This window comes from Ciconia boyciana, chromosome 7, assembly GCF_034638445.1.
Source record: "Ciconia boyciana chromosome 7, ASM3463844v1, whole genome shotgun sequence".
In the NCBI taxonomy this organism is placed as follows: domain Eukaryota; kingdom Metazoa; phylum Chordata; class Aves; order Ciconiiformes; family Ciconiidae; genus Ciconia; species Ciconia boyciana.
The window spans coordinates 22,140,253-22,162,086 of record NC_132940.1 but is presented as its reverse complement, the minus strand read 5'-3'; the positions used below and the strand labels follow the sequence as shown (position 1 = coordinate 22,162,086).

At 35.2% G+C, this 21,834-nt stretch overlaps 3 protein-coding genes across 9 annotated transcripts in view; 2 read left to right on the top strand and 1 right to left on the bottom strand.

The window, feature by feature from the left end:
- Positions 1–2,492, top strand: part of DBT (dihydrolipoamide branched chain transacylase E2) — a 14,572-nt gene extending 12,080 nt beyond the window's left edge. Inside the window, exons 9-11 of one of the 2 annotated variants that reach the window (XM_072867741.1) lie at positions 320–511; positions 677–748; positions 1,641–2,492. In XM_072867741.1, the coding sequence (XP_072723842.1) occupies positions 320–511; positions 677–748; positions 1,641–1,808 (432 nt within the window). In that variant the 3' untranslated portion in view covers positions 1,809–2,492. The remainder of the gene's footprint in view (positions 1–319; positions 512–676; positions 749–1,640) is intronic. The other variant, XM_072867742.1, reaches the window with a different exon arrangement.
- Positions 1–21,834, bottom strand: part of TRMT13 (tRNA methyltransferase 13 homolog) — a 23,542-nt gene extending 1,708 nt beyond the window's left edge. Inside the window, exons 1-12 of one of the 5 annotated variants that reach the window (XM_072867745.1) lie at positions 21,679–21,834; positions 21,205–21,251; positions 21,041–21,107; positions 20,120–20,182; positions 19,922–19,991; positions 19,368–19,474; positions 18,234–18,401; positions 17,873–17,945; positions 16,822–16,896; positions 15,706–16,111; positions 15,166–15,382; positions 2,456–2,556 (exon numbers count right to left, since the gene is read on the bottom strand). In XM_072867745.1, the coding sequence (XP_072723846.1) occupies positions 15,187–15,382; positions 15,706–16,111; positions 16,822–16,896; positions 17,873–17,945; positions 18,234–18,401; positions 19,368–19,474; positions 19,922–19,991; positions 20,120–20,182; positions 21,041–21,107; positions 21,205–21,251; positions 21,679–21,819 (1,413 nt within the window). In that variant the 5' untranslated portion in view covers positions 21,820–21,834 and the 3' untranslated portion in view covers positions 2,456–2,556; positions 15,166–15,186. Of the gene's footprint in view, positions 1–2,455; positions 2,557–15,165; positions 15,383–15,705; positions 16,112–16,821; positions 16,897–17,872; positions 17,946–18,233; positions 18,402–19,367; positions 19,475–19,921; positions 19,992–20,119; positions 20,183–21,040; positions 21,108–21,204; positions 21,252–21,678 lie in introns of those variants that run through there. The other 4 variants (XR_012043421.1, XM_072867746.1, XM_072867747.1 and 1 more) reach the window with 4 other exon arrangements.
- Positions 6,751–14,987, top strand: LRRC39 (leucine rich repeat containing 39). 2 transcript variants are annotated; one of them, XM_072867750.1, is made up of 8 exons: positions 6,751–7,380; positions 8,295–8,400; positions 9,494–9,650; positions 10,205–10,341; positions 11,822–12,036; positions 12,442–12,594; positions 13,684–13,823; positions 14,857–14,987. In XM_072867750.1, exons 1-8 carry the CDS (start codon positions 7,256–7,258, stop codon positions 14,910–14,912), a joined length of 1,089 nt encoding a protein of 362 aa, XP_072723851.1. In that variant the 5' UTR covers positions 6,751–7,255; the 3' UTR covers positions 14,913–14,987. The 2 variants fall into 2 exon arrangements, with proteins under 2 accessions (XP_072723851.1, XP_072723852.1); XM_072867751.1 differs by having other exon boundaries at positions 7,245–7,380; positions 11,891–12,036.

Below are 21,834 nucleotides of genomic sequence, written 5' to 3'. Positions count from 1 at the left end.
AAAATCTGCTAGTCATGTTTTGTTACCCATATAATAATCCTAAAGTGAAATATTTTCAGTGTGAAACTTATTCCGGGATTTTGTATTGCCTGGATGTGAAATTGCCAAAATCAATTTGCACTTTGCAGATGTGGAAAGCTAATATTTAAAAATTTACATCCCCTTCTCCCCTCAAAGTTGTATAGAGGAGTTGCTTACAGACAGCACTTTCTAGGTTAAAAAGATATATAAAGAAGACATTATTCAAGTGCTTTTTTATGTAAAATACATTTTATGTTGACTGCTTCTGTTAATGTCCAGTTAATGAAACTTGTTGCAGGCTTTGCACAACATTGGAGTTGCTATGGACACAGAGCAAGGTTTAATTGTCCCAAATGTGAAAAATGTTCAAGTCTGTAGTGTGTTTGAGATTGCTTCTGAATTAAATCGCCTACAGTCCTTGGGCTCTGCAGGCCAACTGGGAACGAATGACCTCACTGGGGGAACATTCACCCTTTCAAATATTGGCACAGTAAGTACAGTAAAAAAGAGAACTTATATCTGAAAACTGCTTCTGAAATGAATAACTTTGTAAAGTTTAATATGCAATGAACAAAACCTGTAGCAATTAATGCAAGAGGGAATCTACTTTAAAAAAAAAATTGTTAACTAATATCCATAGCTTTTTCTTTTCTAGATTGGTGGCACTTATGCCAAACCAGTGATACTACCTCCTGAAGTAGCTATTGGAGCACTTGGAAAGATACAGGTATATTAACTTTATGTCAGTGATGTGTTGAACTCTAGCTAACTAAGGTCACCTGTAATGAAAATGAAATGTGGAGTGTCCCTTTGTTTTGGTTTTCTTATATAAACATTTCATCTTTATGTTACAGAAACTGCATAGCTTGTGATTGAGAAGTTTTGTGATGTTTTTAGATGACTGTGCAGTGACACCAAATGTTTAAATAGCAGTCCCTTATGCCAACGGTTCAGATTTGTTTTATAGAATCCTGTTATATTTCACTTACATCTATGTTTAGCCTTCTAGTTATTAAGAAACAATGTAAATATATTTTTACAAGTTTTGCAACATGGCGATAGCATTTTTGCTATCACCAAGGAGAAAACTATTCTGATAATGAAGTTTAATTTCATGAGCCAGATAGCTGAATCCATACAGAACTCTGTATAGTGAAGGCAGTTTCACATTTTCTGAATTTCAGGCTTTAATTCTTTAATATAGACATTTGAGATCAATGCTGGAAATGAAATTAGTATTAATTTAAGATACTTTTTCTGTGTTCTTCCTATGAGCCTTTTGTTTAGGGAATGCTTTAAGGAAACTGTCACTTTGAGCACTAACAATGTAATAAACTATTAAGGAAGAAACTTTTGAGTCAAGAAAGGTTTTCACTACTTCAGTATTTCCATGATGGTGGAAACAGGATATGACTGTTTATTATGTATGGTTACAATGTATTCTGATCTGCAGCACAAACAATAATGGGAAGGTCTTTGTTTTTTGAATGGCACTACTGCTGTCTGCCTAATGTAGCAAAATGTTTAAATTTAGATTAACAAATTAACAATGAAAAAAATACAGATTTGTTAATGAAAGTATTTAATATTTCTGTTTTTTTCCTTCCTCTGATTTTTAGGTTCTTCCTCGGTTTAATGGAAAGGGTGAAGTATTTAAAGCACAGATAATGAATGTGAGTTGGTCAGCTGATCACCGCATCATTGATGGAGCTACAATGGCCCGGTTTTCTAACTTGTGGAAATCTTACTTGGAGAACCCTGCTTCGATGCTGCTAGACCTTAAATAAAGGAAGCCATGGCTAGAATATGCCTTTAAACTTTGTGGATTAGACTGAATAATTATAAAAGCTGGCTCTGCTAGCACGTGCCCTTTGCTATTCACTTTATATAATAACTTTATGTGGTTAAAAGTTCTCAACAGCTGATATCAGTCTATCAGTTAGTTGTTACTTCTTTCGATTAGTAGTGCTGTAATTTCTTCTACAGCAGACTGTCAAACTTAATAGGTCATGGTGCGACTGAATATGGTGATGGAATGTCATTATTTTGCCTTTTATAATACATACGGTTGTGAGGCTGGTGTGGCTGACTGACAGTGATCTACATCTGCAGTATTTGTAATCTGATTAACCTGTTTTGAAGGGAAATACTCATAGTTCTTCCTTGTTGGACACATAAATTTATTTTAACAAATAATATCCAAATTCCCAAGAGAAGTTATGCAAAAATCATATACAAATAAAATGCCTTTTATGCTTCTGCTGTAAGATGTCCAGAGAGCTTTTTGTTGTTTAACTGAGTAAACTTCTCAAGTCTTTTGCTAGTCCACTTTTTCCTGGCAATTACTTGCACAGGTACTCTTTATCAAATTATAAATGAAGAGGCCATATTTATTCAAATGCTTACTGATAACATTTATTGATAATTATCAGGGCCTTAATACTCTCTAGAATATCCTGTATTTTTATAGGCCGGAAGTAGCTGCAGTCCTTAAATAATTTCCAGTTATTTTTGTTTCTTATAGAAAGCATCTGTCTGTTAAAAAAAAAAAAAAAAAAGAAAGAAAAAAAAAAAAAGAAAGAAAAAAAAAAAAAAGAGGATCTCATTTGTTATTCTGTCATTGGGTAAGCCTGACGGTAAGCAGAACATGTTCTAAAAGCTTGCATCACCTTGTATTATTGATGTTCAGATACTAGAATTTGACAGATTAATCAGATACAACAAAGAATTAACATTTAAAAAATACTATGTGAGATAAGGACTTTTTAAACTCAGATACGAGGCACATAATGAATAGGTTCAAGTTAATGCCTTCAGAACGGACGACAGTTATGTGGCTTTATGGTAAACTAAAGAAATGATGAGGACTGTACTGGTTATTTAACAGGAGTTATGAAGAAAACTGTTGGATATAAGTAACTTCTAGAAACACAAGTTGTAAACAGACAAGAAAAGACAGTTACATGGCCTTAAAAATTAATTTGTGAGGCACAAAATGGACATTTGCTCCTTTCTTTAAATATATCAAAAACTGCCTCTACAGGCACATTCTCCAAAATTGTAGACCAAAGTTGTCTGTTGCATTTAGCTGTGAAGATGCAAGACACAAGCTACAAGAGGTAGAATCTCTGCTATCCTTGATGCTGAGACTGAGCAAGAGGAAAGATGGTAATATAGGGGGGGGAGCATGGGAGCATACATGTACGGTGCTATTTATATTTCTATTGTGGTATAAGGGTCTTTTATATATAGGTCATTTCTGGCAAAGTTTGACTAATATATTGTGCTTATCACCTATTTCATTTTTATCAGATTTATTTATTCCTAATAAAAAAAAATTAAAGCCACAAAGAATTGTAGTAATATTGTTTTTATTTGTGAATTTTATGCAGGCAATCCTGTACAGGTGACTCAAACTTCTATTTCTTCTTATCTTAAAGAACCTACTGCACTCAAGGCTACCAAGAGAACACAGCCTAATGGCTACTTCCCTTCAAGTATATTGTTGTGGTAAGGGCTTAGTCTGAATAGTATATTTTTTAGTCTGATGACCATGGAGAAAATAAATTGGGGAAATACAAGTGTATGATAGAAAGCAATAAAGTGATTTTTAAATATTTGAGACAGAATAATTTTGCTCACACAAGAAGCCTGAAATTTCTTTATGTCTCAAAACTCCAATAAAAGGGAAGGTTAATTTTTTTTCATAATTATCTGCCTCTTTTAAGGAGGAGGAAATTAAGTAATTATGTTTTTAGTTATGACTTTTTTAGATCAAGAAAAAACATTGATTAAAAAGCACTGTGGGGATTGAATCTGTACTAAAACTGAAAGAAGAAATACGTATACCAAAGAACCTGTTGGATCATTTTTGCTTTTGCATAAGTTAAAAAAAAAAAAAAAAAAAAAAAAAAGAAAGGCTTAGAAGGTTGAAAACTAAAGCAGTCAGTGTCTTTTTAAACAGGTATTGGTGTTCAGGTAGTTAGTTGGTCACAGACTGGAGAGGGTTTTTTGGTTATAAAGTTCCATGTGGTAATACTAGAATCTAAGGCTAATAATGAGCAAAAAATATTTCTACTGAAAGAGGGTTATAACCAAATGAATGATATTTTTAAAATTTCATCTTCACATTTTATACTCCAGTGCAAGAATTGGTTAGAATTATCCAGTTTTATAGCTTCTGTCTCGAATAGTGACTTGTGATTATTGCTCTCTCTCTCTTTCCACTTGGATGAAGAAAAAGATTCTGACAGCGTTGTTCTCCTTTTATGTTCTCCAAGGGCTCTTTGAAGAAATAGAATGTTAAAAATGTTTCATGATTGGAAGCATGAAAAGGCGTGAGTAATAACCCCTCTGCACATCCTGATAAAGATTACTTTTCTTTGATAATTTGCACTAAAGTTCTTCAACAAGAGAATTCTTCAGCATGGGCAAAAGTAATGAGTAAAATACTTAGTGATGTAATACTTTTTCTTGTCTAATTAGTCAGTGTTGCTGTTTAAGCGCACTTCCAAAGCTCAGTTACCTTGCAGAGAAACATTACTAGAGTAAAGCAAGTAATTGTAATTTTGAGTTCAAAACTAGCTTATTTTTCATTGTGGAGCATAACAAGTACTCCTTTGTTCTTTTTGTTCACACTTTATAACTTTTGTTAATGGGAGTCCATGAGTCTGTGGGACTCCAGTCACATTCAGCAAACTGGGAAGACATTGAGAGTGGTAAATGCTTGGGGGTTTTGCAGAAGTGCCTCATGTGATACCTTCTATTCTCAGCATAGGTTAAAATTAGAACTAGAGTGACATTGCATTGCAGTCTGAGAGTTCTAAATGGTTTCGATAGTACAGACAAGATTCGTAATTTATCTCTGCTCTTGCCCAGAAAGCAATGAGTCACAGAAAATCCTTGAAAACAGCAAATAATTGAGGTAAGTTGTTGTTAAACTCTTTCAGATGCTTGGAGGTGAAGTTGCTGGGAGATCTGATTACGTGGGAGTAAATTTGCGGTTGCTTTACAGCCACGCTTGGGAATTAACTTCTGAATTGTGGCCGTGATGGCATCATTATTATGGTTTTTATTTTCCTGACAAATAATGACATCTAAGAACAAGAAGGTTTTGATGGTAGTGCTGTTATATAATTAAATCTCCTTGAAAACAAAGTCATATACTTAGGCCCTCTTTAATATTTCATGGTTCTAAAGCAATGTTTATTGAATAATATGCTTTCCACAGCACAAGAGAGTTGCCCAGTGTATGCTTTACTAAAAATAAGTATTGTTTTGACTGTATAATCTGATACTGGTTTTAGTAGTACAAGTATTAACAAATATCTCATTAGAGATTTGCACCGCAATGTCTCTCTTCTGCACAATTTATATAAAAAGATTTCTAGTTTTCTACCTAAAAAGGCTTATAGTTCAAAAAGAAGTCTCTAAGCAATAAGAAATGATCAGGTAAATCACTTGATCTCAGTAGAAGTTTAATCCTGAAAAATAAGGCAATTTAAATTGTAACCACTAATCAGAGCAAAAAACCTCAAACAATGTCTTAGTCATTACTGTTGCATATGGGGATGAGAAAAGGGAAATATGAGGACCACTATGAGGACCACTGAAAGAGAAGTTAATCCTTCAAACTAGTAAATGTGATCACATTTATGTGGGGGAGGGAAAGAGGATACAATCCTCTCTTTACAGGAAAAAATTCAATCCCTTTTTAGGAACCCAAATACCAGACTGCATTGTGCCACGCTGTGGTTGACATTTGCATCACCTGTCAAATCCTGCCATTTTTCCTTAACAAAGAACAGTTAAGAATCCTTAATATTAAAGTATTGGACCAGATTCTTCTTTATTCAAGCATTATAATTTGATTTTATCCTGTCTTTACAACAGGAAGCAATCCTGACAATTTATACTTCTTATTATTTGCTTGCCTATACGTTTTTAAGTAAGTGTTTTCAGTATAATCAGGCTTTACAAATTACTATGTTAGCAAAAGACACGGTAAACATAAAATAGAATGATTGACAGTTTGAACACAAAAATGTTCACTAAGCAATTGTGGTGTATCCATGCCACACAAAATTATAATGGAATAAATATGATATAAAAGATTGCTCTAAAAGACAGAGCTGCAGCAATTATTGTAGGTACATATATGTATGAAAAGACCTGAAATTCCACTTTTGTTGTTATTTACCTGCTTGTTTGGAAGAAACTTATCCTTACTTTTTTAGTTTGAATGGATATGTAAGACGTTTTTCTTACTGCAAGTATTAGTAAAACGTTTGAAAGGGAGCATTCAAATCATCAGTGTTCAGAGTACACTGCTGTTGGCATGAAGTTTAGCCCTCCAAGCTTATCTGAATATCAATATCTTGGCTCCAGTTTATTTTAAAAAAAACCCTTCCCCAAATGACTACAATAATGGCAATAAGAATGCTTTTTAGAGGGATACGCTGATTAGGATGACTGAGTATCCTACTTTGCTGCTCTTCAGGAAAATATGTATTAATTATCTCACTAAGGAATAGATGACTTCAAAACTTTAGGCTGAATTTTTTTTTAAATACGGATCCTGACATTCAGTAGGGCTACGAGAAGATTCAAAGAGAGATCTGAAGAATTTAAAAAGCCTTTTCTTAAAGGTAATGCATTACTAACTATAAAATATATTATAATGAGTTAAACTATGAAGAAAATGAATGCAAATAAAGTATATTAATTTATTTCCAGCAACAGTTCAGTTTCTCTAAAGTGCAAGAGGCACTAAAGTGCCTTTAGTTACAAGTATTTATATCAGGTAGCTGCCAGGATGCAGCTACCAGCATGTGACTGCCTTAAATTGCAGGTAACAGCTTAATTTCTTCCTGGGAGGGGAATGAATGCTCATATCTGCTTTTAATAATTATGATCAGCTCTCAGCCTACCATTGGAAGGAACTGGGAGAAGCAGTTGTTCACTGACTAAGAATGCAGAGACATTGCAAGAACACCATTTCTTATTATAGGAAAATTCAACTAGGTGCAATTACCTATTTTTATAAAGATAAAGCAGTTGGTAAAATTCTGTCAGTTCTATACATTAACTAAATTTAATAATATAATCGAGTGGGTATTGCAGTATTTTAGTTTTCACATCACTGTCCCCATCTGGTAGCTGATACATGCGCTGATGCATTGAGCCTGAAATTCACAGTCAGATTCCTGTGACTGAATCTGAACATGTAAGGATCATGACTGAAACTGCAGTTTGCATTGGAACATTCACTGCTGTGAAGACACTTTGGGAAGTAAGAATACACAAGATAAATGAAGAATTACAGAAAGAAAAGGAATTCAGACAGAGGTCTGCAGGAAGGTAGGTAAATTGTAGATCTTAAAGCATGTGAAAAGCTAGACTATATGTTACATTTCAGAAAACTATAATCAGTCTTTTCAAACTCATCCAGAGTCTAATTCTTTAGTCATTACTCCAGCAGAATTCCCACTGGTTAGAATCTAGCAATATGGTCAGGTCAAACCAAGAATTGTGTTCTGTGATAAAAATACTAGCATATATACTAAATCCCCTAAATTCAGATATTAAAATCCTCTCCTGTGTGGATATTCTAACCAGTGGCGATTTAATTTGTTATGCTTTCTTCTCAATGGAGGCATTAACAGGGTCACTTGGTCTTCTGTCTGGCCAGCAATTTCATGAAATGTGAAGAAATTTAGCATTCTAATTTTGGAATCCTTCCTAATTTGTCAGATGTGTTTGAAATGAAATAACAAATTCAAAAGTAACTAATGGAAAAAAGCAGAAAGAGAGAGAATGTCTCATTTTCATACTTCTTGTTTAAGTCCCCTTTGGAAATCAAGCTAAAAGAATCCCTAGCTGATTGACCTGTTTTGATTGCACTTACATTTGGTGGAACTGAAGGCTTGCTTTTTAGGAGACTGCTTCACAATTAATGGCTTTGGAACTTAATTTCACATGACTTTATATTCTGTTGCCCTGCTGCAACATGATGAAAGTGAATTAAGTTACATCTTCCTTCTGACTGTAAATTTGAAGTACTGTAAAATAGAATTTCTACAAATTACCTCAGCCAAACATTACTTTATGTTCTTGTCTTCCCTCAAATTTATAGTATATTTAGCATCCAGATATAATAAATGTTGTTTGACATCCAAAAAGGCTACTATCTCTTTGTTCCAGAAAATAGAATGGATAGTAATTATTGCCTGTATTCATTGTTGCACCACTGACAGATCTTCTTTTCCTTGTAGGCTACTACTTGTCTGGGAGGAGAGAGCTGCTTTAGCAAAGCTCAAAGAAAAAGTTATTAATGAAGATGGAAGAGCGATTTTAAGGATAGAGGAAGAAGAATGGAAGGTAGCATTGACAGGAATGAATGTTGCTTGAGTTGAATGACTGACACATTAGAAAATTACTATATACAACTTCATACTCACAGTTGCACTATTTTTAATCCTTGAAGTGCTCACTGTGTGCTTTGCTAACAATGAATTGAGACACACTGTTGTGACGGTGTAAAAGCAAGCTGATTTTTTTTAGTCCTGAATATTAACCATTACTCTGCAAAAATATAGCCCAAAAGGCTTTTCTGCATTAGAAATTATTTACACTGCAAATTATGAGTTTAATTACATAAATCCTCATTTAACATTAACACACCAGAACTACTGAAATATATCAAGGTGAAAACCCTCTGTGTTTAGGTGCATGAAAATGTTTCTTACTGTTGTTTACTTTCTCTTTCTGAGAGTGAGAATGAGCCAGTAGATTCTCAGAATACTATTATTCTTGTTTCTAATGCATGGGGGGAAGCAGCTAACTGTGAAATCAACAACAGAGTGGAAGCTAACAGTCTGTTCAGAGCTACACAGAAATACAGATGCCAGTTCCTACGAAGTAATGAGAATTAGACCATGTCGAGACCAGAGACTGACAGCCACACCCAGCAATACTTTGGTGGCCCATAGGCCAGTGTTCCTTGTTCAGAACTCGGCATACAGACATTGTAGTTTTTCTGTCCCTCAGCTCTTCTGCTCCGAGATGCTCACTGTTTTTCTTAACAGAATAGGAAATACAATTTAGATCACCATTTAAATGCAAAAAGCTATTTAGAGCAGTTTCATCTTCAGTTATATTGGCTTTATTTAAAAAAAAAAGAAACAAACAAAAGCAAGCCCGAGGCTTTTTAAGCAATGACAGTAGTGCAGATATCTAAATCCTGGGAGCAAAAAGTAGGCAGGTTAAATCTGTGGTCAGAATGACCTGCATTGGTGGTGTTCATTTTGGGATGTTACAGTATAGCTGGAGAAGAAAGAAAGATTTCTTTTTTTTTCCCTTCTTTTTTTCTTTTTTAATTACAAGACTGTTACTGTTTCAAATAAAACTTCTACCTAAGCCTGTATTGTTGTATACTAATTGAATTTCTTCTGGTTCCTATTTCTTGTTTTAGACACTACCTTCGTGCTTATTGAAACTAGTCCATCTCCAGGAATGGCAGCTTCACAGGACTAGTTTGCAGAAAATTCCTCAGTTCATTGGAAGATTTCACAATCTTCTTGTTCTGGATCTATCCCGGAACTCAATTGAAAGCATACCTAAAGAAATTGGTGAGCTGTGCTTTCTTTTAAGCTGCTTTTCTAAGAAAATTAATCTTACACAAACATGCCATTTTTGTACACTTTGCCTATCTAACAATCCTATTGGGTAGTTAGAAAACAGACGATTTAAATCTGACTGTGAGACAGAGATCTTAAAGCCATGGATTCCCTATAAATTAAAAAAAAAGGCCAGATGGAGGAGACGTATCTTTATGAAAGCTCCCCGTGAGAAAAAAGCTTGTAAGCACAGCAGATACTAGACATCAGAATGCAGCTAGAAAAGCGATATTGAAAAACAGGCTTAATGTTCTGAGTCCACAGCATGAGCAGTTTATGTTCATAAGGTTTTTTTGAGTTTTTGGGGTTTTTTTGTAGCACTCAACTAGAGTGCAGTTCTGTACTAAAGAGTCCTGAAAGTCCTACTATTTGAATTTCAGTGAATCTTTTTTTTTTTTTAGTGAGAACACAGAGCACTTGTATAAGGATAACACAAAACAAGTAATATTGTATTTCAAATAGAATGAATGTAAACATTTATAATTTCTCATTTGTGCTCTCCGCAGGCCAGCTGACTAGCCTCCAAGAGCTGCTTCTCAGTTACAATAGAATAAAGTCTGTTCCTAAGGAAATAAGTAACTGTGTTAGTCTGGAAAGATTGGAACTGGCTGTCAACAGGAGTATCTGTGATCTTCCTCCTCAGGTTTTGACAGACTCTTTTGTTTAGTTTTAATGCGTACTTTGAATGTATCCAAAACCAATTATCATTAAACGTTGCATTCCATGTTTTCAGATTTGCTTTGATATTCTAATTTCACAACTACTCCACAGAAACACATAGGTGAACAATATTTATATGACTAGTCAAACTGAAAGCACATGATAAGGCTATACATATACCTGAGTAGTTGAAGGAGCCAATCTTTATTTGACTTGGTAGCACATATAGGACAGCGATGTAAATTTGTTTATGCTGAAGGTCTTCACTGATTTACCCCACTGAGGATCTGACGCCTTAGCACAGAGAAATTCCCTTGTATGGTTGAGAATACAAATTCATCCCGTATGCCAGGACACAACTGTAAACATCTTTACCAGAGCTGCTAGCTATGAAAAGGGTTTTTGTGCTTTATACAACTGCCTATGCGGAAAGAGTTGAATGAATGTTGTTCTGAGATGCTGAAAGCAATTAAGAGAGAATAAAAACAACTGCCTTCCTACTATTGAGCTTTAATTTGGACTGACCTAAATGTGAGAGACCTGCATCTCTAAGTATTAGTCTCTTAGATAGAGATGACAAGTATGTCATCTTGTATTTACATAACTGTATTTACTTGTTTTAATTTATTTAAAAAAACAGTAGTGGCAATAGTTGACAACAATCAGTGCCTTGCAAAATTGAGTGAATCCAAACAGTAATACCTAACAACAAATCTTCAAATGAAAATATACATTGTTAATCAGAATCCAGAATTTACAAAATTTATGTGGATACAGGTTACATGGTGTAATGTAGAGTGATAGCTGTTAAATTAACAGCTCATAGCAAATACATAGTTCTGTCCCGTTGTGACTATGGTGATGTGAACACCGTGAAGCTTTGGTTATATGTACTTGATTGCCATTCAGTGTTTAGACAATTGGACCAGATCTGCAATAAAATATCTTTGCATCACTTGAACATTGTAAAAGCACCTGAAGGCATGATTCACCAAAGGACTTAGGTGTTGCAATACTGAATGATGCTATGTTTAATTTTTAGAATGTCTTGCCATAGTAGTTGACTTCACAATGGGGAAAGTGTCTAGGTTCACTCTAAATACAGTCCATGCAATTTGATCCATAAAAATTAAAATATTTGACTAATGAAAAATGGCATATTGCATGGAGAAGCACCACTGAGTACGAAATCCTAAGGACAGTGGTGTCTTTAAAATTCCTTTTCTTCTCGAGGCTTGGGGTATATCTGCATTGTAGTCATGGCATTCAGCTTCTCAGCAGTTAGGGCATTCACTACCCAGTGGGAGATAAAGTTCTTCTGCCCAATCAGTTTCAAACCTACCTACCTTCCAGGTGAGAACTGTAATTGTTAGGTAATATCAGCTAATGTAACTCAGAAACCATTCTGTGTTTACTAACTCCAAAATGTGTTGTAATGTCTTTAAATTGTTTTTTTTTTTCAGTCAACATTATTACAGCACTGCTGTAATGAAGCAGCTATACAAACTTGCATTAAATCTCCCTCTTTTCAGCTCAGTGATTTAAAGAAGCTTTCACACATAGATTTGTGCATGAATCAGTTCACTACCATCCCTTCAGCTCTTCTCAACATGCCGAATCTAGAATGGTTAGATATGGGGGGAAATAAACTCCAGGAGCTTCCTGATGCAATTGACAGGTAAATAAATGTCAAAGCTCACATCTTAGTCTCAATTCCATTGCATTGAAATTGTAATTATTAAATCCTACTTCAAAAGATTATTTTACTGTTAACCTCACTGCAAACTTATCAGCCCTAATATGATATTTTGGATGAGCTGGAATAATCCATTCAATAAACAATGAATTCAGTATCAAGTTAAATATTTCTTGCTAATGACATTTTCGATTAGAGGTTAGGTGATTATCTTGGATATGGGGTTTGAGAATTGTTGTATTCTTTACGCGAGTCCTTTCTGTGACTGTAAAAATGCATCAATTATATACTGAATGAATAAATAAATAAAGGAATCTATTTTATATTAATGATTGATAAGATCAATTTTCTAAATCTTGATTGATTGCACAAATACCTATTTTACAGAATGGAAAATCTCCACACTTTGTGGCTCCAAAGGAATGAGATAAACTCTTTGCCAGAAACCATTTGTAATATGAAAAATCTTAGTACTCTTGTTCTTAGCAACAACAAACTTAAGGATATTCCAGCTTGTATGAAGGACATGACAAATCTGAGGTAAGAAAAAGCAATATAAATAAAAATAAAAATACTAAAAGATAAGTTTTAAAGCCTCCTTTGAGTTGTATATCATAGAGTGATGCTAAGGAAGTGGAAAAGGAACATCCATAGTTGTACAGATGGACACAATGCCATATAAATCAGTATAATTACACAGGTTCACAAGAGTTGAAGATCTGGTCATTAAAGCTTTGTGTAGCACAACTCATTTAAAGAAGTAAGCTACGATAGTTACAGTCCCAAATGTAAAAGGAGAGTGTAATACATTTTCTCATTTCTCAAGGGTTCAAATGCTCACTTCTAATTGGCCTTTGATATCAATCACTAAAGCCAAGAGCTAGGAGGAAAAATATGTAAGCATAAAAATGACAAAAAGTAGAACTTTGGCATTGAAAAGTCAAGCATTCAGAATTAAACAAAAAGGATTAGGCATAAGGATATGGATGAAACTCTCCTGTACTTGATATGAAAAATAAGAGAGAATGGATGTAGATTTTTAATTGGTAGAATTGGAAATATTATTTTGTATACTGTGACAGAAACTTTCCTGTTGTTTGCATTTTCATTTGAATTACTGGGTGCTGGCCATTTTAGAGAAGGAATGCTAGTCTAAACAAACCACGTCTAACCCAGTAAGACAATTCTTGTTTGCAGATATTTTGGAAGAAGCAGCACCTCTTTAAACAAATATATACAAGTGTAGGCCCAGGGATGGACCAAGAACAGAGGGAGACAGGGCTGGCTGTTGCCTTGTAAAGTTGGGAGGATGCAGGCATTTGCACTCTTGTTCTCATCCACTCCTCTGTTTGTGGAAGCTCAATAAGGCTGACACTGTGGTGAAAACCTGAAGACAAAATGATGAGGACTGCAATGTTTTCTCCCACTACAATCAGCTACTGTTATTATAAGGTGGCGTCTTAGCTTAGCTTACTTAATACTACTAATATAGTGGTGGATTTAGTATCAGAAAAAACTTATTTTATTTTGCTCAAAACACTGTTTGAGGAATCTTAATTCAGTTTCAAAAGAGTTGTTCTCTCTGAACAAAACCTATTGCAAGAGTAACCTTTTCTGGTGAACTGTCAGATTTGTCAACTTTAGAGACAACCCACTGGAGTTAGAGGTAACACTCCCTCCATGTGAGAATACAGAAGAGGAGGAGCAACAGGAAATGTTCGGCATTGAATTCATGCACATGTATATCCAGGAGTCACTCAAGAAAACAGGTATGGCTTTTTTAATTAATTCTAATCTCTCTGGAATGCAGTGAGGAAGGGAAGGATAAACTGGATAAAAGAAAGCTAGGATACATATACAAATGAAACATGAATAATCTTCTTAATAAATTAAGATTTTCCAAAAATCTGTAAACAGCTTTTTACTGAGGGCAGGGGCACTTTTATCAGGAGTTGGCACAGTAGGTCTTCACATGAACAGCATATATTCTAGTAGGAACATACTGGAACCATGGAATATTGGAATAAATGTGCCTGAATTACCTACAGCCTGGAAAACTGGAAGTTGATGACTGTCTCTTGTATTTCCAATTTAATCAGAGTTTACATAGTGTGGGTCTTCCAGCACTGTGTGTCTCATGAAGCTCAACTTTCCCTATTTTTGGATGTTGTCCAGATGGGGACTACCAAAGAAGGATGTAAGGGAGAGATGCCTATGTTCCCAACATACAACATTTTTTAGCAATGAATTATCAACACCTGATAAACAGATGTTTCTCACAATTTGCTTTCCCTGACACAAACCCCAGTCACCTAAACAAAACACCCCCACAATTTCATCCCATTTCTAGATCACTATGACAAAAAAATGCTGTTAGTAGTCTCAAAGCTTACAGGTTGCAGTAAGAGACCAAAATAAACACTTTTGAACAGATGTGCAGGTGGCAGCTGTTACTTGCAGAGAAAACTTAATTCATTGCAGATACAAAATGTTCTCTCTGATCTTCATTCTATATATTGTGAAAGCTTAAAAAATGAATGACTGAAATGCTCTTGATTTAGAACACTAAGCCAGCTTTTTTCTTGTCAATATTTCATGAAAGAATAATCAAATTAACAAAAATATATCAAGATGACAGTTTACAAATAAGTTTTCTTCTTTAACAGATTCCCCTAGCAGCATGGGCTGATTAAAGTACCTAGGCCTACTTAAATAATTTAAGAGGAAATACAAAGCTATCCTGAACTTCAAAGTGAAAATAAAGTATGTTAATTTCTCTTATTTTAACCCATTGTCTTTCAGGAAATCTGGAAAGTTGTACTTCTGGTCCTTCTCCTATCATAAATGCTAATGAATAAAGAATGTAACTGTGAATGGAAGAAAATATCAAGTATACTTCTTCCTAACAAAGAGGTGTACAACAGGTTTCAAATATTCTTAGGGATTTTATTTTTCCACTGATGAGAACTGGTTTGCATATTTGTAATTCCCAGTGAAACTGGGAAATATAAGACCTTTTCCTGGGTACAGGAAAGGCTAAAACAGTTTTTTTGTAAGCAATTAATTGTCTTTTTAAAAAATCCAGATAAGTTTTATAGGTTTTTTTCCTACCAATTCCAAATATATCTCCTGTCATGTCGTTGACTCTGGTATCAAAGATGGACTCGGGACAGCTGTCAACAGGACATTCTCCAAGGACACAGCAAACTCTGTATAATACTGTAGTGCAGCCTTGTATCCTTGTTGTTGTAAATATTCGATCCGTCCATGATCAATCAGCAGTTTACAGAGCCAACCTATCTCCTTTCGTTCTTCAACAGTAAGTATCCTAGTTTCATAAAAAGGTGGAAAAGAACAAACAACATATGTCAGAATAATACTTTTGTTAAATAACATTAGTAATTAAGCTTAGAAAAACTACTGAAATCACTAAGTTCATTTCAATTCAGGCAAGCATGATGACTGTTTAAATATCTTCAAATGTATGTCCATGAAAAATTGTATTTTTAAAGTAAAATATTTTTATAAATTTAGTAATTAAAATGTTCGATAAATGAATCATTTTGAGGACCCAAACCAATTTCATATACCTCTATACATAATTTTGCTTTTCTGCAGGAGCCCATTTGCTAGAAAAAAAAAATTACATACCCCTGTAAAGTATCAGAACCACTCTCTGTCTTGCTGAATGCTTGCTCATGTTCTTCTGTGTCATTAGTTGGATCTTCACTTGTAGAGGCTTTGGTTGTGGTTTCTCGCATGCCACAAGTGGCCCAGCTACTCATTCTCTGAAAATAATTAAATTCTACTGGTCCAAGTCCTACTGATTTAAAGAACTCTCTGCCTACATAATGTGTCCAGTCACACTTGTGATGGCAGCACAGTGCAATAACAATTCCAGCTACAGGCTTACAGTCACCTTTGTTGCTTTCATTATCAGCAGAATTGTTAGAAGCCAACTCTGTTTTATGATTCCTAGAGCGTTTTGGTGCAGGCTCTTCATTTTCTCCATCACAGCAAGTTGTGTAACTTTCAGCCAAGCATCTCAAAGCAAGATCTGGGGGGGGGAAAAAAAAAAAAAAAAAATATATATACCCCCCACCCAAAAATAGTGATGAACACCATGCCCTTATTTATACAGGCTGTATCATGGTTGGGAATGTATTTCCCACAAAGAATAATAAAAGTGTACATCACAAACTAAGCCAAAAAGCAATTTTGAGGGTAACTAAAAATGACAAGCATGCTTTGAAAACATGAAAACCCTAAATGCTAAATGAATATTGAGAACTCTGGAGCTACTAAGGGCTTATCCTCTTGAATATTTGTTCTACACAAGTGAATTTGAAATACTTTGGTTAACAAACTGGCATATTGTAGGAGGACCTCCTCCCTGTAAAACATGCAAGTACTTCCTCTAGAAGTTTGATATCTAGGACACAATCTATTTAATATGTACATGTACTTCTTAAATGCTTAACTGTGTCATCTTTTAACAGTACCTATATAGGTGTCATATTTGAGATGTCTTTCTCTACTTAGTAGACATATAACATTAGAAAAAGTGTATTAACTGAAAATTATCAGGACAGAAACACATTCTTCTCATTTGTTTGCTTGGGATACATATTCAGACAGCCAATACAAATTTAGAAAAAATATAAGAGAGCAAGAAAAGCTTAAAAGGACAGTTTGGAAGATCAGTCCATTCAGATTGTAAGATTTAGTATCCTAACTTTCTGCAGTTAACACACATATAATTCGTACCTGTCGCAGCACCACACAAATGCTTCCCAATTCCTACCACTGGTAGTTTTTTCTCCTCCAGAATAGGTACCTTATCTGGAGGGGGAAAAAGAGAAAAAAGAAAATAAACACACACAATCTGTAATAACCCCAGAATCTCTATTATTATAGTTGGGGCAGTATTTTTTCTGGATAAGATAATTTCAGCACACTTTAAAAAAGAAAGAAATGTTTACCACTACTAAAAATACAGTGGTCTGTACATACAATTCTAAGCTATTAAAAGGAAAGTTTCTTTTTCTAAAACAAATTAAGACAGTCTGATGCTGTGGCTGAGAAGCATATTCTTCTTTTTCTCAAAAAACTCAACCTTGTCCAAAGGCAAAGAATAAATTTTAATGCTGTTATGAAGCAACACGATTTTGTTTCTGAGCAGCAACACTACTATATAGCAGTAAAATGATTACCAGAGAACACTGGACTGATTTTCCTTAACAGAATTGTCTGTGGGCCAGAGATTATGTCCAGCTAAATAGTAATATAAATACTTTGTCTTTATTAAAATGAAGTATTACAAATACAGGATTTTGCATTTATGCTAAGATAGTTAACATTTATCTATTTAACCATTTCAGCTTTTCTATACTGCGTATGAAATGTAAATGTGACTAATGCATCTCCTGATGACAGGTGTTCCCACAAGTTCTATAGTATTGATACACATAGCATATCAATGATATGCGTGACTTGCTTCATTCCACACACCTAAAACAAACAATGCAAAGGTGTTTAATCCTGCAAGTTCTAAAAAACCTTCAAAATGTTTTTGTTTTGGTATTTCTTACCTATAATGATGTCCTATAAGTGTATAAAAAGCAGAAAATTTTAAATCCCCATTTAATATATATATGTGTGTGTATATATATATACACACAGCATTAACATGTCCGACAATAATCTCCAAAACCAAGTACATTTAAACATGCTATGTACAAATTGACTCAAATTCCAGTATTCAAAATCTAAAATTAAGCCTCTATTTCAGAATTACACAAGCCAAGAAGGAACTTACTTAAACATAAGTGCTGAATATCAACTTGAAGCCTTTCAAATACAGAATCTCTCCTTTTATGTTTTCCATCCACCTGTGTAAACAGAACAAGATCATTAAGGAGGGCTGGCCACTAATAACTATAATTTTGCTCCACATATTAACGCTGGACTTTTTTCCTGTCAACATTTCCAACATTAGACACCAGGATTTTTTCCTCATAAATTTGCTATCGGCAAAGGATGGAATGTAGGCAGACTTCCAAAACTTTTACCATTTCAAAGGCTTTATGTTATTTTTGAAGATAAAAAGCAATACTAACAGCTTCAATGACAACAGTTTAAAAATTATACTCTGCTAATGTGACAGTATCTTCTCTTACCTTGAATCTTGTAGTTGCCCTTTCCACAAGCAAAAACTGAACATTTTCAACATTCTGTAAGGCAACATCAACCCAATGAGACAGCTTTCCTCGCCCAGCTCCAAACTCAACAAAACATCTTCCTGGACCAAGTAAATGTAGTTTTTCCATGTTACCTAAAATAGAAGCCTACAAACATCAAAAGATTACTTATGACCCAAGCAAATATATACATTGTGTATTGTAATGCCCGATAGAAAAATGATTACTTCACCAAACTGCAGAAGACTTTTTCAAGTCTTCCCTTCCATGAGGGATTAGGGAAAAGATCTTGTGTGTACAGAGAAAAGGGGACTATAAATTCTGGCTAGTCAGCATCACCCTGCCCTTCTTCCACTGCTCACAGAACTCCACCCAGAAGTTTTTGGAATGGATTTTTGGGATCAGGTACACATTATAATATTGTTCTCTGCTGATTCTTGAAGTAACCATCCAAAATATGGGTACTGTACTGGATTTTCTGTGAAGCATCAGTGCCTGCAGAGCCCTCTCTCTGCTGCAGCTACATTAGTTTGTAATACATAGGAAAGGAAAGTAGAGCACGGGAAGAAAGTACAGAAAACAGACATTTCTCACTTTTAAAAATTTATTTCCAAAACTTTCTATTTTGCTACAATATGCAATCCATCTCTCTTAAAATTCCTGCTGTTCAATATACATTAAAAAGGCAGAAGGTAAACTCAGGCTCTCCAATCCTTTTTACGCATCTGTTACACAACCAGGAAATGCAGGACCAGCTCTTACAGAAAAAGTAAAAAATTCCTTTTACTTCTTAGCAAATACGGCATTTTACCTTTTGTAGCTCAGATTTATTATGAGTTAATATAAAATAAGAATAAGTAAAAATTCAGAACACCACCAAACAACTTGTAATTTATTTGAGTATCCTAATAAACTTTTGTTACTAACACATAACAAAGCAGCCATTCAAAGATTATATATATGCTATTATTTGAAAAGCATAGTTATAGAGCATATCAGATTTCCTCTGTATGAAGTGACTAGCATTATGCACGCACAGTCTCTCAAATTTACAGCAGCAGAATTTCACATGTTTAAAAACATCTATAGCTATTAGTAAAGCAGTGACTATACCTGTTGTTTCAAGTGTTTGAAAGCAGATTCCCCATTCTTTGGGTCATTTAGGGCTTCTTGTAAAGCCTGGTGGGACAGTATTTGTTCCTTAAGGCGAAGTTCCAGACCTGCATGCAAATGCAAAACTTTTAGGTATAGGTTTCCAGTTTCAAGAGTTTCTGGTTTTGTAACACACACATTACAATAGTTAAACATGAGCTCAATTTGTAGCACTAGCAAAATAGTCTCTTGGGAGCATAAATCTATTATCACGTTTATAACAGAGCTGCATTGTTTTCTGTAGTGATATCTGAGTGGGAAACAAAAAACACAAAAGGAAGGGAAAGTAGCTATATGAACAAAAGATCAGTGTTTTATCATTCTCTCAATCTAGTTCATTCTTCTGAGTAAAATTTAGCTATTGGAGAATTGCCTACATCTTGATGATAATTACTTCAGATGTGTTTAGTGCCAAATATCACACATTTTCACAGATATCTAACAACAAAAATAACAATGAAATATTTAATAAATTCAATTTAAAACATCTTATTTTCAGTATTAAGTAAACTCACCATTACTTGCTTTTTTCAACTTGATAATTAAGTTATCCAGCTCTTCTTTGGATAGAGAGGAGATGGGTACCTTTTTAAGGAAAAAAAAGCACCACCCATAAATACAAGAGCTTTTTATTTTTGCTAGTTCTTTAGTCATATGATAAATTGCAACATGTTATGTAGGGACTGAGCTTTAGAACAAATAAATGTACTCACTTGTTTTTCTGGTATTTCTGCTACATCTTTTACACCTGCATTAATATCTTGAACAAAGTAGACCTTTAAAAATCAAAAGAAAAGAAATCTGATTCTGTTAATAACCAGGAAGGAAGAAGCTAAATTCTTCAGTGTTTTTATCATAAGGTACATAGCAATAGGAATCCACTGCAAAATAAGATATTCCAAGTAATATTTTTTCCTACAGTCTGATCCTGAATCCCCAGCAGAAATGACTGTTCTGACACATTTTGACAAGATTGAACATGTTCATAAGAGTTAAGCTGTCAATGCTTACTAGACTGATTCCAGAGACCATTTTAAGGTTTCCCAGGTAATACTAAAGGTGCAATACTAAAGGCGCAGAAAGGCAAACAATAAAGAAGCCATCTTCTGTTTTCTTGAAACAGCTGTTGAGACGTACATTCTATTCCTTCCCTCAGCACTGGCTGCAACTGTCAGCCTAGCTTTCCATAATTCACTGCTAGCTTGAGTGAAGCAGGCAGTTGGCTACGGCAGCAGGCTGCCAGAGGCAGGAAAATGCCTAGAGCCTCCCTGCTAGTTTTGCTTTCCAAGGACAATCTCTCACCAAGCCTCTAAAATGAATGGCATTGTGAGAGACTGTTCTTAGAGAACGTTTTTGAGAAAAATTAATTCAGCATTTTCATTTGTAACTAAGAGAACTACTGAAAAGTTGTACTGAACTACAGTGAGATGGGACACACAAGATGAGGAGAGTGGAATGTGAATTCCATTTCAGCAAGTACTTATTCAGCTTCCATACTGTCCTTACTGTAGTGCTTGCTAAGACTGCTGTCCTCCAGTTCACAGCTGCTGTCAGCACAGTAAATTCTCTGCAGAGCTTAATGTTTAGGGTCTCAAATATGAGAGGAAGTAGTGCTGAATTTACACTGCACTTACTGGCTTTGGCTTCTCTCTTGAATTACATTTTTTTAAATGTTTTTGTAGTTGGTCTTCATATACAGTGCTAAAATCCAAATGGAAAGAAAAGTAAGTAACAGCATTTATCATGTGAACTCTGACAAAGAATAGGAAAAGCATGGAAAAGAATGGGAAAAACATACTGTTTTGGATCAAGAGGACACGGAATTCTTTTTCTGTCATTTTCTTCCTAGTCAGAAAAGAAAAGCTTTAGACAACACTTCCGCATGCATTCAGTATTCCTGTTTTACAAAAGCTGTTAAGGGACATATGAGTTTCATAAAACATCTATTCTGAGGTAGGTGGGTTAACCGGAATGGAGAAACTGAGACAAGAATTTAATACTTAAATGGATCCTAAAAGAATAAACCTATAACGTAATGGCAGTGTTACTGCTGGGCTGAACTGATGGCCTTGGCACCTTCAGGCCTCAGAGGAAGGCGCAGACGCTGCCTCTCCTGCCCGTGCTGCGGGGCCAACTCGGCCCCCGGGGTGCCGCCAGGGCTTCCCACCTGTGCCAACCCCTCCTAGGGAACCTAGGGCTCCCCTGACCCCTGGAGCCCATCTTCCCTCGTAGGAGAAGGGGGCCTGCTGCTCCGCCCGGCAAGGCCCGGTACCTCCTGCTGCCCATGCTCTCCGCAAAAGCGCCTCCCAGGAGCCGGGATCATCTTGCAGAAGCGCTTCTTCCTCTCCAAGAAGTAGGCACATCGCCCTGGGACCGGGGAGCCGCGGCCCGACTCCTTCTGCTGTGCCGCCATTTCCGTCCCAGCACC